General features: G+C 41.5%; 2 protein-coding genes across 10 annotated transcripts in view; both read left to right on the top strand.

Annotated features, from left to right (window-relative positions):
* LOC135493600 (glycine receptor subunit alpha-2-like) overlaps positions 1-17,128 on the top strand; it is a 387,954-nt gene that overhangs the window by 302,575 nt on the left and 68,251 nt on the right. The gene's annotated exons all lie outside the window — the stretch shown is intronic.
* Positions 2,153-6,994, top strand: LOC135493768 (solute carrier family 35 member G1-like). The gene is made up of 2 exons (XM_064781319.1): positions 2,153-2,277; positions 5,617-6,994. The coding sequence occupies exon 2, from the start codon at positions 5,796-5,798 to the stop codon at positions 6,765-6,767; it is 972 nt and encodes a 323-aa protein (XP_064637389.1). The 5' UTR covers positions 2,153-2,277; positions 5,617-5,795; the 3' UTR covers positions 6,768-6,994.

Genomic DNA, 17,128 nt, shown 5'->3' with positions numbered 1-17,128 from the left:
ATTAACACATCTCAGACACTCAATTAAGAGAGTAGCTTCACGACAAGTGTGGAATCTCACTGAAATGTCGACAGAAAAATATCGGCGAGAACGGAATTGGTTTGTGATGACAGTACCATGAATGAAAAGAAATCCCGCATCGAAGTATAAATCTATAGCCTCGGTCTCATGATGAATGGTCGTATTTTCAGGTTCCCATACTTGCAATACATTTTGTGGCGGGTAGTACTCCCACCGAGGTTGGCATCTCGCGATCTCGCGGTTTATAATAAGCCATAATGATTACTCAAATTTCTCATCTCGCGGTTTATAATAAGCCGAAATGACGTGGTGTTGTAAAACTTGACAACATGTCTGAACTATGTATGCCATAGCAATGCCTACTCCGCCCGTTTAACACTTCAAAAGTTGAATTTGAATTAAAAACTTCTAAGGTTTTAAACATATACGTGAATATAATATTTTAGTAACGCCGTCCGTTGTGTCCACTGAAATACAAAATGCTGATCCCGGCAAGAGCGACACCAAGTTTGATAGTTAACACTTTCACATGCCGATCTACCGGCGTTGTGCGTACATGTATATTACTCTGTTTCCTCACGTATACCGTCTTTGGGCGCCATATTCAAGAGGCCCGAAGGGATGAATACCTCCAATGCCTAATACAAAGGTAAGGCCTAGTGGATTGGGCTGATTGGCTCAGATCGTGGCGCAGACCTATTACCAGAGACATCCACTACTTGCTGTCCACTACCATTGGTGGATGGGATTTTAAATGAATTGAATGGGTTGTATTACCAGACAATCGTGTTTGGGCTTTATTCATGGCGTGACAGAGGCGGAGCAAATGGACATTGCCCATTCATCACGTGGGCAAAGAAAAACCGCCCCGCATGTGGTGAACCCAATTGCGTACCTCACCCAATGTATGGAAACTGTTATTTTTTATTAGCGGTATAGGAAGACGGTATACGTGAGGAAACAGAGTATATCCATCCTTCAAGGAACATCTTGACCCTCAATGTATTGAGCTTTACAGAGCCTTGACGAAAAGTACAGCATGCGTTTATATGCAGTCTACTTCAAGCTGAAGTTGATCGGCTATTACTCACTCATAAACGGCATCGCTGTACACACAATGGTAACAAGTTAGCGTGATGCCACTGAGGCTGAAAGGGTTGATGTCGTCCTGGGTGCCGACAAATGGTACCTAGGTTCGAGATCGACTGGACAATATGCACCCTCGGTGCTATTGCACTAGACAAACAGCACCCAGCTTCTTCTTCTACACTTGTTCTACACCTACAACCGAGGTTGGCCCCACGCTCACGAAGGTCACGTGTCACGATAACCAGCCATATCGACTGATTGTCAAGAAAAATACGCAGCAAATCCATTCATTTTGTCATCACACAATTTTTCATTCTCTGAATATGTCCCTCCTATATACCTTTTCTGAATAAATCATCCGAAATGTGCTTTCAAAGACCTATAGGCCTAATCGCGTTTTTTTCTGTTTATCTGTTCTTTTTATTTCGCGCACTGCTAATGCCGCAAGTACCACGGCGCGAGATAAAACGAGATTGCAAGAAACGTCCTCGTCCCTAAGATCCGTAAGGCAAAAAGAAGCTTGGTGCTATTTGTCTAGTGTAATGGCACCCAGGGTGCTTATTGTCCAGTCGATCTCGAACCTGGGTACCATTATTTTGTCGGCACCCAGGACGACATCCACCCTTTCAGCGCCACTGAGCATCGCTATTATTGCTCGATCTCGGTATGTGCAGCGTTTTTGTGTCTCATTAAAAAACAACAACTTACGCAGTGTCGAGAGAAGATTAAAGGGTTATTTTGAAATCCAACTCATATTAACAGCGCAGTGGCCATGGAAAGTGAAGTCTGTGTGATCAAAAAACGGGTTCACCATATGCTGCTTTATTAACCGCATAGAGATAGTGTACATTGCTTATGGCATAATCAGCTCAAATTTGGGTGAGGTGCATCCTAAAGTTAGTGAGGCGCGCGATTTACAGACAAATTTACACGTATTTCTTCAGTGGTATGGGCGGAGGTAATGGAGGAAATGCCGCTATAAGTTCAGCATGTCAAGGAAAGGAGGCGACTCTATTATTGGTATTCACCTGCCGTGCTCTAGATATCGCTCAACTATTATTTGGAAAGATATGCGTACACGCATATATGTTGGCCTTGCGCTCACCAAGAATAGAAGATAATGGAATCGATCAAGAACGGGACTATACATGCGACTGACTTTCCATGGTAAGACCAATTTCAAAGACAAAATTAACCTTGCGGACTATGTTGGTCGAAATCCTTCATATCAGTGATTACAGCCCTTACATGTATAATCAAACATGTACTACCGGTCACCTACTTCTGCTAAAACATGTATACTGTATATAAGGTTAAGTGGAACAATTTTACCCCCAGTACAAGTTCAGCCTATGATAATACATCAATGTGTACTGCTAGCTGATTTCTACACTACCTGTAATGGGCTGTAATATTGGGGCTCTAATTGTATTTTGGGAGATCAGTTGCGTCGTGATTAGAGCACCGAGCTCATAATCAGGAGGTCGTGGGTTCGATTATCTAAAGGTTCACCACTGTTTCGTCTTTGTGTCATTGAGAAAGGGACTATACCATATACTTGCTTCGCTCCACCCAGGAGTAAATAAGGGTAGTTGTAAAACAAGAAACACATAAACGAAACACAGAAACACAGACCTGGTGCATCTCTTGCAGCATTATCTAGGCCGAGGCTGCTGCCTGTCATAAAACCAGCAGCGCTCCTGCGGCAGTAGTTGCCCTGATGAACCCCCTCGACAGTAAACAAAACCAACCTGCTTACTTGGCTATAACAAACACCATGCGGATGCAAATGGTGCGAAAGCGGGTGTAACAAAAGCAGGTACTCAGTCAGAACCAAACACGCCCCAGTGCCGAAATTAAAACATTTCCGACACTGTAATTGATCAATTGCCGCCATCTTGGATGTCAGCATCCCGAGATTCAGGGTTTTGACAATCCTACGTCATAAACTGTGTCGTCAGTTCAGACTTTACATCTTATTCAGGCTGAATTAATGCCACTTTCTCTCATAAAACGTTTTATTTTATCAAAAAATAGCAAAATAATATGATCTTTATAAATAAAATTCCACACTTACTAGTGAGTTTTATACGCTGATTGTATTGATAACTACATACGCAGCGTAGGGCAGCGATCAAGAAATTGTCAACAAATGATATTGACCAAAACACGACACCACCATCTGTAGGCTGAACTTCGACCCTAATTTGCATATGATAATGAAGGCAAATCTACCTTGAACGACATTAACATAAAGCAGATCTCGAGAAAGACAGATTTTAAGAATAGAACCCATGAACGAACACTACGCCACCAAGACATTTCACTGCACCACCATTTGCAACAACAGGCTGTAGGAATCGAACCTACCAAAGCACTAGACCACCATCTCAAAAGCCTGCACTCCTTTCGTGCCCTGATGGAGTCATCCTCAGAGTTTACTTAATGACGATAACAACGACTTGGTTATGGAAAGTATCGAGGTGCCGCCTATGCCTGCGCCCGATCAATTCCAACTTTTATGAAAACCCGTTTCTTTTTCTTTTCTGTATTTCGTTCCTGCGTTTCTGTTTCGTTTCTGTGTTTCTTGTTTTATAACTACCCAGTAAATAAGTTCGTAGTTGACAGAGATAGCAAACTATAAATGTTAGTCCTAAGCGCTGTATAGCTGAGCTCGGACCTGTGATACTCCCAGAGAGCAGACCTTGAATCACGAATGTACAGGCCAATAACAATGGGTAATAATGTGAAGCGATTTGAGCGACTGAAACCAGTTGGATTTAGCACTATATAAGGTAGAATGGGGTAATTGTAGCCTGCCTATGATATTGCTTGATATCCCCATGAATCAAATAATGCAGGGGCTACAAACAAACCGGGGCTGCAATTAACCCATTCTACCTTACTTAGTAAGTCTCATCATTATTATTATTATCACGACTTTACCTAACATGCCTAACCACACCATTTCAGTCGGTCGATTTTTGGTGGGGCCAGGGGAGCCCTCGCTCTTTTCGTCGAAACGCAACGATTTTTCATTGCGTCATTCCCCCACAGGAAGCATTTAACAAGAGTCTTCATGACAGTCTAGCTCATATTAGTATCAAAACCTATTACTTGATCACTCCTAAAATAATAGACAAATTACTATGCGGTTTGCGCAGGGTTGTCACAAATCTTGTTGACCATATGAACATTATGAGCACAATGAAATACGTTCTCAAAACAACTTTTTATTTAGGCCGGAACACTTCCTAAAAATCAGTAGTATCAGCAAAATAAGACTGCGTGGGGTGTTTTAATGCGGATGTCTTATCTGAGTTCCGAGCTATCATGTTTTGTCTGCACAAATACCAGCATACGATAGATACATAGATACTATGTCTATTGACCTGATCCCCGCCCCTTAAATCCGAACATCCCAACATCTACTATGCCATTGTACAGGGCCAAGTGTAAACAAGCAAAGACTAATTCTTTAATCCTTATATATTTAGTACTGGACAATAACAATTAAAACCTCGTTCAAAAAAAGAAGAAACATAGTCACCCGAATTATAAGCGTACGTTTATCAGGGTTTTGTTACTGACACCGTGATGTAACTGGACATCTCACTTATTACACTCCTACGCCTGTTGTATAGATGTCTTCTAGCAAGATAAATAGAGCAAATCTATGTTTAATCTTGGTGGTAGTTTATAACTTTGAGAAAATAATCGTGTATGACCAACCCCATCACCTTGGGAGAGTGGCCGTGGTCTGAGCTTCCAGTGGCCGGAGAATGTTAAACGTCAGCACAAAAAGGAATTATCATGGATGGACTTTCAACAAGAAAAAGTATGTTATTTCATAACTAGTGTATGGTATCAACATGAAAACACCCGAGACTTTTTTATTTTTTGCTGTACTGCAACCATTGATTTTCCAAATTGATGACAACATAGACTGTAATTCTAATTTTTGAATGTTCTAAGTTTTTGAGCATTCGAACTACCTTTAAATTTTTTTCAGCCAATATCTCGCCCATGCAGTCGAGATTTTTCAACGAAATGTGATTTCGCCAAAAAAACCTAAAGGGTTGACCGAAAAACCTTTCAAGGTTTTCAAATGCTCATGAACCTTTAATTTCTAAGGGTGTAGTCCACTCTTGAGAATCAACAGGTTCGGCTGGGACATGCTCGTGTTGATGCTGCTTTGCAGACGAAACTAATTCTCCGCGATGTTAAAGGAGCAATATAGGCAGCAGCTAGGCAGGCAAAATAGAAAGTTACAAAAAGCCATCAGGGGTCTCTCACATCTCACTGTAAGTCGAAACGATTCACACTTGTACGAGAAATATATATATTGCTGAATCTGACATGACCCAGAGCCGTTACTGTGTATAATAGTCACCTGAAGATGGCCAAATTAGCCCCTCGATCTGCTCTTGCCTACAGTCCCCCTTTGATGTAGTCTTACGAGTATTATTACTTCAAATGAGTTACCGGTATGCATTTTTGTTTCAGACAGTCAGCCTTCGTTTAGTAGAGGACAACAGGACTGACGTTTCTCTGATGCTTAATGCGATCTGCGCGTAGCCATCCTGACCTGTCTATGGAAAATATCTGAGACATTGAACTTATTTGCACCTCAGTGCGTACTTTCAGTAGCCGTGGTCGTCTAATCTCAGGGCCTCAACTCGACCATGATGAGAAATATTCTACGATGCAACTTCGAAGCAGCAGGCCTACTCCTCGCCCTTCTCTCGTGCTTCTTTTTCTCGTGGCATTCTGTGCTGGTCAAGGTCACCCAAATCCATCCCTTGGTGCTGACAATGTTCAGAATGTTCTTCCAAGGGCTCTACGTTGTGCCCACCATCATCTACCGTGATGAGACATTCTTTGGTAATCCCGAGGACAGGAAATTTCTTTGGGCACGTGCAGTTCTCGGCGCTACAGGAATTAGTCTCATTTACTATGCGTACCACAACATGGCAATAGGGGACGCTAGTGTCATCATTTTCGCCGCGCCTGTTTTTACCTCTATTACCGCCTGTGTATTCCTCCGCGAGAAATGTGGTATTTTCGAGACTGTCTGTGTCTTTTTGACTTTCGCCGGAGTCGTTTTAATCGCCTGTCCACCTTGGTTGTTCGAGGGTGTCGCCCCCGGAGGACAGACCAAGCGGGACATTCTTGCACCGATTGCCGCATTCGGTGCCATGGTAATTATATCCATTGTTTACGTGATACTTCGAAAATTCCGTCACATACATTACTCCACCATACTTTTCACCTACTCCCTCTGGGGAGTTTTACAGTCTGGTGTTCTCGTCTTTATACTGGACGTTTGGTCAATACCAAACTGTCTCCTTGGAAATATATCCATTGTCGCGATCGGCGCTTTGGCTAATCTTGGACAGATCTGTATGACCAAAGCACTGCAGTTAGAAAGTGCTGGCGGTGTTGGTATAGTTAGGACTATGGATATAGTATTCGTTTATATTTGGCAATGGTTAGTTTTAGACGAGTCTCCAAGGCTTATCAGTACATTAGGAGCGTCTGTCGTCATTTTGGCCGTCATTGCGACTGGTATTAAAAAGGTCGTGATAAATTTGGAGAAAGCTCGAATCCAACAAAGTAAGACATTGAGATTGGCGGCAAAAATAGTTTCAGCCTAAAAAGATTCTTCTTACCCTCATATAATGCCTACCCGCTTTCCCTCTTTATCCTACCCGAACATTGTACCAATAATGTCAAAGTGCACGTACATGTAGAAGACAACCCAGAGTGACAGTTAACCATTCTGCCTGATGATGACCGACTATGTTTAACTTCTCTGATATTGACGTCTAATAAAGACATTTCGAAATCTGGACATATCCACTGCCGAGAGGCTCATCGGACTTTTTTTTATAATGGGTGGGCCAGGCCGGGTCGAGGCACAAGAATGGAGCTGTGACGTTTTTAAGTGTTTTTTTGTTTCCGAGTGTTTTCCCGCGTTGTTTAATGAGAACGCTCACACGTTTTTCTCCGTTTCCCCGTATTGAAATTCATCTTGACCTGTTTGTTGTAAGGAAACACTGAAATAAGAGGACAGCGAATCCCGTTACACCGATATAGCAAATTGAATGTTTTTTTGCAGGGGTAACCAAATCACCGGCTGTCCACAAATTGATCTAATTCAGATTCTGCGATTTCCCCCAATACCCCACGAACACGAGGCCATTTCATCAATTGCCTGAAAAATCAAGGTTTACCGTTTTCCATTGTGTTTAAAGTGTAAGCTACGACATGCTTTAGCACAGTCACTTTGTCCCTACACTGACATTGGCCTATTTAGGCATACATCGTTCATTCAACATGTGTTCATGCTACACATATCTGGATATCCAACAAGACTTGCAGGTATTGGGATCAATAATTTCGAATGAGAACCAATGATTGTCATTATTAACACACTAGCTATATACCGGTGGCGCAGGCAGGTTCAAATGGGCTATACCTTGAATTGCCTGCGCCAAAAGATTGAATTGCAATGAAAATATAATGCAATAGCAAAGGAGCCATATCGAAGAGACAGATTAAACCAACCATTTGTCCACAGACTCGCTCGGACCCTGTGGCGTGATGTATGCGTGCATATAAAAGTATATCAATTGGTCCGATATAGATGATGAGGCAATGTGAATATGCCTTGTTCCTTAATCAGCAATAGACCCCTTTTTATAAGGAGATGATCGGAAGAAGGATAACTCGCATGTCAGTTTCCAAATGGCTCGAACCAATTGCACTATCACTACTATAACTTTAAAATGCGTGCTCCTCCTACATGTAGCAATGTCTCGGGCAAAGTACTTAGTCGACAGGCAAGCTAGACGTTCAGCACCGTGAGCAGCTCCTTGATAAGGCCATCCCAAGATCAGTGTGCCTCTTCAGATACATCAAGTATTGAAAGCGTGAAAGCGTGAAAGTGGTGAGCACATAGACAGACCATGGTCAACTTCATTTGAAAATCCCTTCATAATCAAGGGCTATCTCTGGCTAACACAGCACCCACAAACAATAGACCACCAATTTGACCCCCCAGTTCCCAAGTCCAGCAACCACTCAAGTACATTTTTGTTTACATTTGAACTGCACACATGCGTTTGTTTACAATTTCATTTCCCGCGAAATCTCAAAGATCAGGTGCCCTGCAATCGTGTATTGAAAATAACATTAAGCTGGGTTCAGCAGGTCAGCAAGTACAGGCTGTTCCAATCATCCCCCTACATCCAGCTGTTCAACAGATAATGTACATGGTCGCCCCACAGGGAGTGCAGGTAATTGACTGAGCCCCTGCATAACTAAACATCAATGACTTGCCTTCTGTGAGTGGTAAGGAGAATTGACAGTGTCCGATTAAAAATCCCTCATTACTGCTCCGCTGAAGTAAATTTCCGAAAATAAACAAAAGTTTGAATCAGGATAACATATCATCTACAAACGTGCAAAATTTCAAGACGAAACACTACCTCCAAATGGCATTTCATCGAGCCGCCTTATAGAAAATCGAACCGAATTATCACGCTTTTCCAATGTTGACTCCGATTTGACCCGAGTTAGCTCTCCATACGTCGACATGTTTAGCACAGTCTTTCCACGTGGATCAATGCACTAGTAAGTCGTTTCCTAGAGCCATGGATCTACCCTGTGACATCTTGGTGCTGATTTCTTTTTTCCGACGTCACGTTGATGGCGCTTGATTACCCCGCAACTTCGATGACGCACATGGAAATGGCGTTGCGTCCTAATAGCGGGGTGACGTGAACTGGATCTCGGCGCGCACTCACGTGGCGGGAAAGGTCTTTCGCCCCAGGACTTCTGCGTACTAGAAATAACGATTTACGTGTTTTTCTACTGTATCTGAAGAGCTGAAAAAAAAATTGGAAAAGGATCAAACACGTTTAGAAAAATAGTATACTGATGAACCAGATAGGAAGAACGAACGTACTGCAATAAAAAACGGACAATTCTTTTAAGACTCTTTGGCCACTTCTTGACCGACTGACAATGCCTCTGAGAGTGTTGGGACTGCCTCGGTACCTTTCGCGATGAACGATGTGCGGCCCGGGCCGTGTCATACATCTACCAGAAACGACACAAACAGGTGATTGTATGACACTCGTCTCATGATACTGTCCTGTACAATAATTGTGACAACAAGGATTGGTTCTGTTACATGTTTCCCTTCATTATCTCAGCCTAACCCTGCAACAATACTAGTGTACGGCCATGCATAACGTTGCCGGAATCGTCTGAATATGCTGCAATTAGCAAAAAAAATGTTTTTTTCTTCAAAAAATGAAAACGGGGAGCGCCATGAAGGATAAAGAATGCAAGGGAAAGGTTTTGGTGTTTTGGGGAACTGGACTCATTGTGGTTCGCCGAGCATGTTGTGGAGAAACTCTTTGGCTACGAGGTGACCAGGACCAATCGGACAGTGAAAAGTTTAATCACAATGTCAAGTTCATTGGATGTGACAGAGACTGGCGAATGATGAGAACAAGTTGTCCAAAATTGATGCGGTGCATCCAGTATACATATTTTTGATAGTGTTGTTGTTGATGTAAGCGGTGTGGATTATCATCACTTGCGTGACCCAAACGCAGCTCTGCGGAATCGCACTAAGTGTATGTGTCTATTAATTCTGAGGAGGAGGGGTTGATAGAACAATTATATTCACCCAAAGGGGAAAATACGAACCACATCAAAAACCCTCATGTGTTAAGCCTTCATGCTGAAATGACTAATGTCACAAAACGACTTACAAGGTTTCATCTGAACTCTGTTGACAAAATCATGAATGTATACTATTACCACTTGACGGTCCAGCTAAATTGATTCTCCGGTTATCGACATGTCAGCGCGCGGGCAGCTGGAAGTGAGCCTCTTGAATGAAGGACCGATGTCATGGATATTGCTGCTATATGAGTTCGATTGCATGAGATCAGAACAATTATGTCATCCAATGGAACTAAATCCGCATGGTGCATACCACTCGATATACATAGCCAATTCGCAATATATCGACTAACGTTGGGCGCTGAATTAAAATCCAATTTGAAAATTCTCACGTCTCTAGCATCGGTTTGGGCTATAGTATTTTTGCCATTTTTGAAGACGTAAATATTGAATCGCCACGCCTATTTTAATGTAGGTCCCTCAGACGATTGTCAATGTCACATCGATCTCTGCTGAATCATATCAGATGGTCAAGATGTAACATCAGTACATATTGCGGTCGAGAACATTTACCCTATATTTGATTTATGAGAGTTAACTATTCCTGACCAATTCAATGGTACATTTGTAGTGTAGAGTCAAGAAAGAAGCAGCCTGTACGTCAACATCTAAGAAGCTCTGCTATGGGTTAAGGGTTCACTTTCGCCTTAGTTTTATCATAAAGAATATTATTTACCATCGTATCAAGGTCGTGCTATACATGACAGCTTCTGATTTCGTCACAAAGTGCACGTAATGTAGGGGGCGGAGCCTCATTCCTTGTATTCGAGCTTTTAGAGTGTATATACCAGGTAATATGTTGGCGCCACATGGCGATATTATCACAACTAACACAACCACCGCAACATAACTGCCCATTTCAGGACAATTTTCAATATATTCCTTTTATTTCCCTTTGAAGACAATGGGTCCACTATAAAAAGGCCAATCTACCAAGATGACTGGACTTTGCGCAAAGAAAGCAACGAGCGCAATGGGGAGCGACCATTATGTTTTAATTCCACAATTTTGTCTTCCTAAAATAAAATTGGGGCTAACACGGCCACAAAATAGCCGTACCTCCCTGTGGATGGTGTAATGCTTGATCATAGGTTCGACTCTTGGGATTAACTCCTCAAGTACTTAAGCCATGGGTTTGAATCTAGATATTTACTCCTCAATGTGATGGTGTAGTGCGTTGGTCATAGGTGCAATTCTTGATAGTTTCTCCTTCCAATGTAGTGCTTCGGTCATGGTTTGAAATTTACTCTTTGGTGTGTCGCGGGTCTCAGCCCCCTGTTTACCTCAATATGTAACATACCTTCCATTCGTCACGCTGGCGCCACCTATACATCCCCATGTCACAAGATAATAGTCCCAGTGGTTTGCAATTGTAGCTCCTCTTTTTGAAATGAATGAATATAAGAATTTCTATAGCGCCTGAATTAAAAGAAAAACTTAAATTCTCAGGCGCTTTACAAAGCAAAACACTCCCTGAAAAGGTGTTGTTTCAGGAGAGTTTTGAAAATGTCTATGGAACCAGCAAGCCTGATGTTGGAAGGTAGCTGGTTCCATAGAACCGGTGATGACTTGTAAAAAGAACGGTCACCAAAGGTTTTGCACTTAGTGCGAGGGACCACCAAAGTTGGAGCAATAACAGAGCGGAGATGGTAGGTGGAATGGTGCCTCAGTCTGACCATATCACACAGGGACCATAGCGTCAAATATATGCACAGTTAGATGCTGGTGCCACCTATCGATCATCTGAACCAGCCAAACTCATAACCTAAACTAACCTAATGTGAAAAGATAATTGTCCCGTCAACTGCCGGTGAGTCACCTGTAACTAAAAGTAGTTTTCAATCGCTTCGGCTGCCAGTCCATAATATAAAACCTTATGTGTAACCTTATGTGTACTGGAATTCATGTATGCTAGCTTGATCGACTCCAGCTTGCGCTTCGCCTTATTTTGCAATGATAACTCCCCATGTAACCACGATCCTAGGATGACCAGGCTGTGTATTGTATATAGGAATATACACCACCTAGGGACCGTTGCGCTTGTTGCGTTGCGTTATTTTCTTTCCGCAAAGCCCAGTATGCCAATCGATCAAATACCGTACGGTAGATGACTCAAATTATACATACTCTTCAGAGAAGATACTTTTCTCTCAGGTCGAATACCTCTGTCATATCATCCGCATAAATAATAAATAATGAATATACAATTTGCATATGTGTCTTTTTATCTGTTGTGCAAAGTTGGGATTGTGATACTCGGATCACTGGTTACTGAGCAGCACTAGTATTTAAAACATACAAGCAAAATAAAGATTGATCTCAAGCTAAATATTGCGTGTTGCACATGCCCATGTTTGGTCTTTTTGTCATTAAGTTATAATCGGAGCAGGTGCTGTAATGTTGACAACTAATGAACTTCTTAGAACGTGGTATGCTTCCATTAGCCATTTTTAAGATCGACGAGGCTTGTTATACCGAGTCGAGCTCTAAGCATGTGTCGTTTTTATTTTAATGGTCGGGGTCCGGAACACGTTGAAAATCGGTGTCGTACAATGATGCCACGTTTGCACACCATTATGTCGAGTAAACTGAAAGTTGTTGTCTGGATGTACAAAAACCATCACAATTTGATCTACTTTCTGGGCTTTTGATGTCCGCTGCCCACATTGAATTCTTATTTTGTCCATTATATGGACGCTGATAGCTCAGTAAAATTATTTTTCACTGTGGGTATTTCTGATGAGAAGACATGACATAATACCCGGGTTTTTGAGTTGACCTACTTTCGAAGGTCACATATGTCATATTCGAAAGATTTACCAAAAGTGGCACGTTTCGTCATTATTTGTCCTGGTCTCTTCAAATGTATTGATATAGACAACCATTAGACAACCACGCTGATAAAGAATTTTGTCAATGCGAGCTACGTTTCAAACATAAGTAGGTCAAGGTAATAAAATCCTAGGTGGGTCATATCTCATAATGAAACCCTCACTGTGTCATCTTGCAAATCAGGCCATTCCTTAATCACATCCGAGGTAAAACATAGTGGCTGAAGTATTTTGACTCTCACCCGATTTCCAAAGTCTCGGAGGCCAAACTCAATGATAATTTCACCGACAGTGGCACGTTTTTTCAGTCCCACACTCTCAAGCGTTGATATGAATCCACATCTAGGTCTGATCAATATGACCTACTTCCCAAATGTCACTGAGGTGAAGCCTTGACATTTAACCAAGTATGGAATAATCTATACTTGATTTCACTGATAGTGCAACGTTTTGTTATAACTAGTCATCATCAAAACTAATTGTACACGGTGATTATCTCTAAAAAGAATATTGCACTTGACCTATTCTTGGTCACATTGGTCGAAACTTGTAATGGTAGGAGTCCATATTCACCTCAAAACAATAAAAGCATCCCACTGGTCAAATACAAGAAACTTTTTAGAGGCAGCAAACACTTGTTTAGTCACACCTAAAACACCCCAATGGTTGAATACAGGAAACCGTTTAAGAGTAGTAGCAAACACTAGCCACACCCAAACGAATGAAAAATATGTCCTAAGAATTGATTTTGTTGTCAGCAAAGTAAGTAATACGCTGCAAGGGTGTTCATATCTTCTTGTAAAATAGGGATTATAATACAGGCATGACTTTTACCTCGAGTCATTTTAATTCACCTCTGTCACCAGTTCGAATGGTGAAGACAGTCAACCAGTCATACTCGTGAGATTAAAGGTCGTATTTATTCGATGACGAAATTGCTGAGGCATGTTTGAGTGGTCGTGATACATTCACGGAGAGCGATTGGTGTTTGTGGAAGAGAAGCCTCCTCATCTGTTATTCCGGAGTGATCAAAGGATATCAATAGCGGATTAAATACGTCGGAAGCAGCGAAACTTCCTCGTGAGCGAATACTGTGGTAAGTCCCGCTACAAGTCATGCCAGTGTGATCAAACACTCTGTCAATGACGGGAATCACTTGGTCGTAAATACGTCATCATACCGTTGCAATACCTTTGCCAAGAACGAATAATGCCCTTGAGATTACCTTGGTTCTCGTCACGCAAACCAACGTACAACAGTACGTGCTCCATCCTCTGAGCATGACCAGAACTACAATTATTTGAGTTCGTCGTTTCATCCCTGCTTGCATGATGGGACTCTATGGCTATAGATATAGTATGTCATTTGGTTGTGATAAGAGTCACCTGTGTCACGCGATTATTTTTAGGTCAGAATATTGCACTTCAAACATTTTAGTTGAAAAACGAAGTACTTTTTAAAATGTTTCACGCCCAGTTACAGTAGGACATGGCTGTGGCAAACTCTTGTTCTCATTAACATTGTATATTGAACGTGACAATGAATTGACGTGATAATGAATTGACAACAATGGCAGTGATATTACATGTACTTATTACTGTCTATGTATGGAGAACACAGGGCCTGTACACAATGCATTGTTTAACATGGTGAGTGTTGAGTTCTTTAGGGATTTGAAGATGATTGCTTTTTCGATAATAATTACAGTTTCATCAGCCTTGGTAATGCCAGCTCACCTTTTTATGTCCCTATCTCAAATGACTAATGATACAAATAGCCATTAAAGGTGTTCCGAGAAATCACAATTCCATTGAATCCGCACCATTTATTACCTCCAAGAATAAATAACTAGATGCGTGTGTGTCTTTTCCAGTTATTATTTTTTAGGTTGTTTCCATCGGGCGGATTGGCCCCCATCAAGACTATTTTGGAAACATTTTCTGCCGATTTTCCCTCTTACTGAGACATAATTTTTCGTTTTCTCCGACGTTCGCTCTGCACTTGAGGCAGTATTTTCTCTAGGCAGTATTCCTCCTCCAAGGCGGGATGAGGGTTTATGCGTATCACTAAAATACGGTTAATGCGCCAATTGGATTTTGGCCTAGTGAATCCGACTTCGGCGAGAGGTTGAGTCCATGCAAGCTACTGCCAAGGAACCGGTTTTTAGTCTCATTCGAAGGACTGTGAAGAACCAGGAATTTTAGTTCCTTGAAAAGTCACGCCGGAAATACAATCCTGGGTTCTCCCCGGGATCGAACCTGGGCTATATTGCGTGGTAGCCAGCAGAGTTAACCACTAGGCTATGACGCTACCCCTATTTACTGACATTCTGAACCAGAGGAAAATTGTTAGCTGTTAGATTTTCATATGTGTTTCCTATACAGAAATTGATCGTTATTGTGCACTTGCAGATTTAATGCAGCAATAATTTGTGTACCAGGATCGACGACTCACTCTGTTAATATGTTTTCTCCACGAAATCGGTCCCCAATTCCATGTTTCCAACAGGTGATCAGTATGACTTTTTTTGTGGGTTCAGCACCACAAAATTGCATGGTACAGTGCTTAGCAATGCAGTATGCCACTTTCCATATGCAACACCAGACCAGTAAGGTACGATCTCGTTTCTGAAATTTTGTTCATGATGCCTGCAAAAACAACCCAACCCCTGCAAAAACACCTTTAATCATCACATTAGTTGCCCGTAACCTTGCAGTTAAACGAATTCAAGCCGAGCCCAATAGTCTTAATAACAGCGACTCAAACAAACAGGCGAGGTCAAATAAACGTATGAGAAACCTCAATAGCCGAACATTCTCGGCGCCCTTTTTTAAGGGCAGTAAGCCATTTTTCATATGAAAATTTAACGCCATGGCCAAAAGCTATATGATCTCGTTTCTAAAATATTGTTGATGTCTGCAACAACAACAGGCCGAACATGATTATTTTCGTATTATGAGCACAGGGTTTTCTGAACGTTTTTTTTTCTTGTCGAAAGACACCAATAAGATATCCCCGGAATAAACTGCAATGTCATTGCAATAATTCAGTGTGGCTTGAGGTCGATCTACATTATAGTCAAGGGATTTTCCCCAAGGCAAGCACTTTCCAAGCTACCCATTGGAGTGTAGCATATTGAATCATAATTCCCGAGACTCTGTTCGCCGATTTTTGGCAGAGTCAGCATTGGAGGAACTTTAATTGATGCTCGTTCTCAGTGGCTGCGTCCTTTCCAACAGAGTATGCTTCGATGCGACATAGCATGTTGACATAAAATTGATCAAGGTGATTTTTTTACCTTCCCAAAAAAGTCATTTTTCTGGGTAATCCAGAAATACGATCCATTCAATTAGGGGAAAAGTTCACTTAGATGCATCATACGTAACGTACCGTACCACATATTTTTTAAATCATTGTTATCAATAAATTGTCGTTGCGCCACGCATAGGAATAGATCGACCTTAAACATGCACTCTCTTAACGTTTGTCGACCCTGCAATGATTCAAATCAAAGTCTCCGCTGGGACTATAGAAATGCGGTTATGGTGAAATTAATGCGAGCAGTTTATAAAATACGGAGATACGTATCGCCATTTGGGGATATTCAAGATCATAATCGGTTAATAATTATTCATCGATTTTATAACGTAGTCTTTTCATGCACGGATGTACATGTGTCACGAAATTTCACTGACAAAAATGTTTTTTGCCTGCAGTTCTGATGGGGCTGAGAGAAATATAATCGCGGGCGAAAATAAATAATTTCTCTCAAATTTAGTTTATATCATTATATCATCACATTTTACCATAAACAAGGCCATGTGAGATCGCGAGATAACGCATGAAAAACCAACTTGGGCAATAAATGATGCAAAGTATCTCTATATCTTGTGATAAACGCAAACGTACTTATTAGGACCGTTTTATCCATCTCTCCGAAATACGTCATCATGTGAGTCTATCACACGAGAAGAATTTTATTAAATATTTTATCAGAGACTTGATGAAGTTAATCATTTGAACATTTTTCACAGATACAGTGTAGCTAGAAAATTTAATTGGTCGTTCAAAGGTGAGCGAATAAAGCAGTCCCTCTACCTCTGCCGTGGCTAGAAATTCCGCGTCGGGTTTGGCTTGTAATAAGTCTCTTAATTGTTGTTATTTTTTATCGGGTATCATTCTTATTTCATTCGTTTGCTAAAACATTCATAAAAATGATTTTAATATTGGGTGCTGTATCCGATTTGTTTTTCCATGGCCAACATATCTCACGTCGAATTCGGCAGTTGTTGCAGATGGCAATTAACTCCCATATTTATATTGAATTTTGGTTACTATTTTGGGCTGTCGGAGTTGCACACTGAAGACATCACAGCGCCCCGGTGTGTCACCTTCTCAGGTCACGGTTTCGATTCTGAGTCAAT

This window comes from Lineus longissimus, chromosome 9, assembly GCF_910592395.1.
Source record: "Lineus longissimus chromosome 9, tnLinLong1.2, whole genome shotgun sequence".
In the NCBI taxonomy this organism is placed as follows: domain Eukaryota; kingdom Metazoa; phylum Nemertea; class Pilidiophora; order Heteronemertea; family Lineidae; genus Lineus; species Lineus longissimus.
The sequence above is the reverse complement of the archived record's forward strand: the minus strand, read 5'-3'. Positions and strand labels throughout refer to the sequence as shown.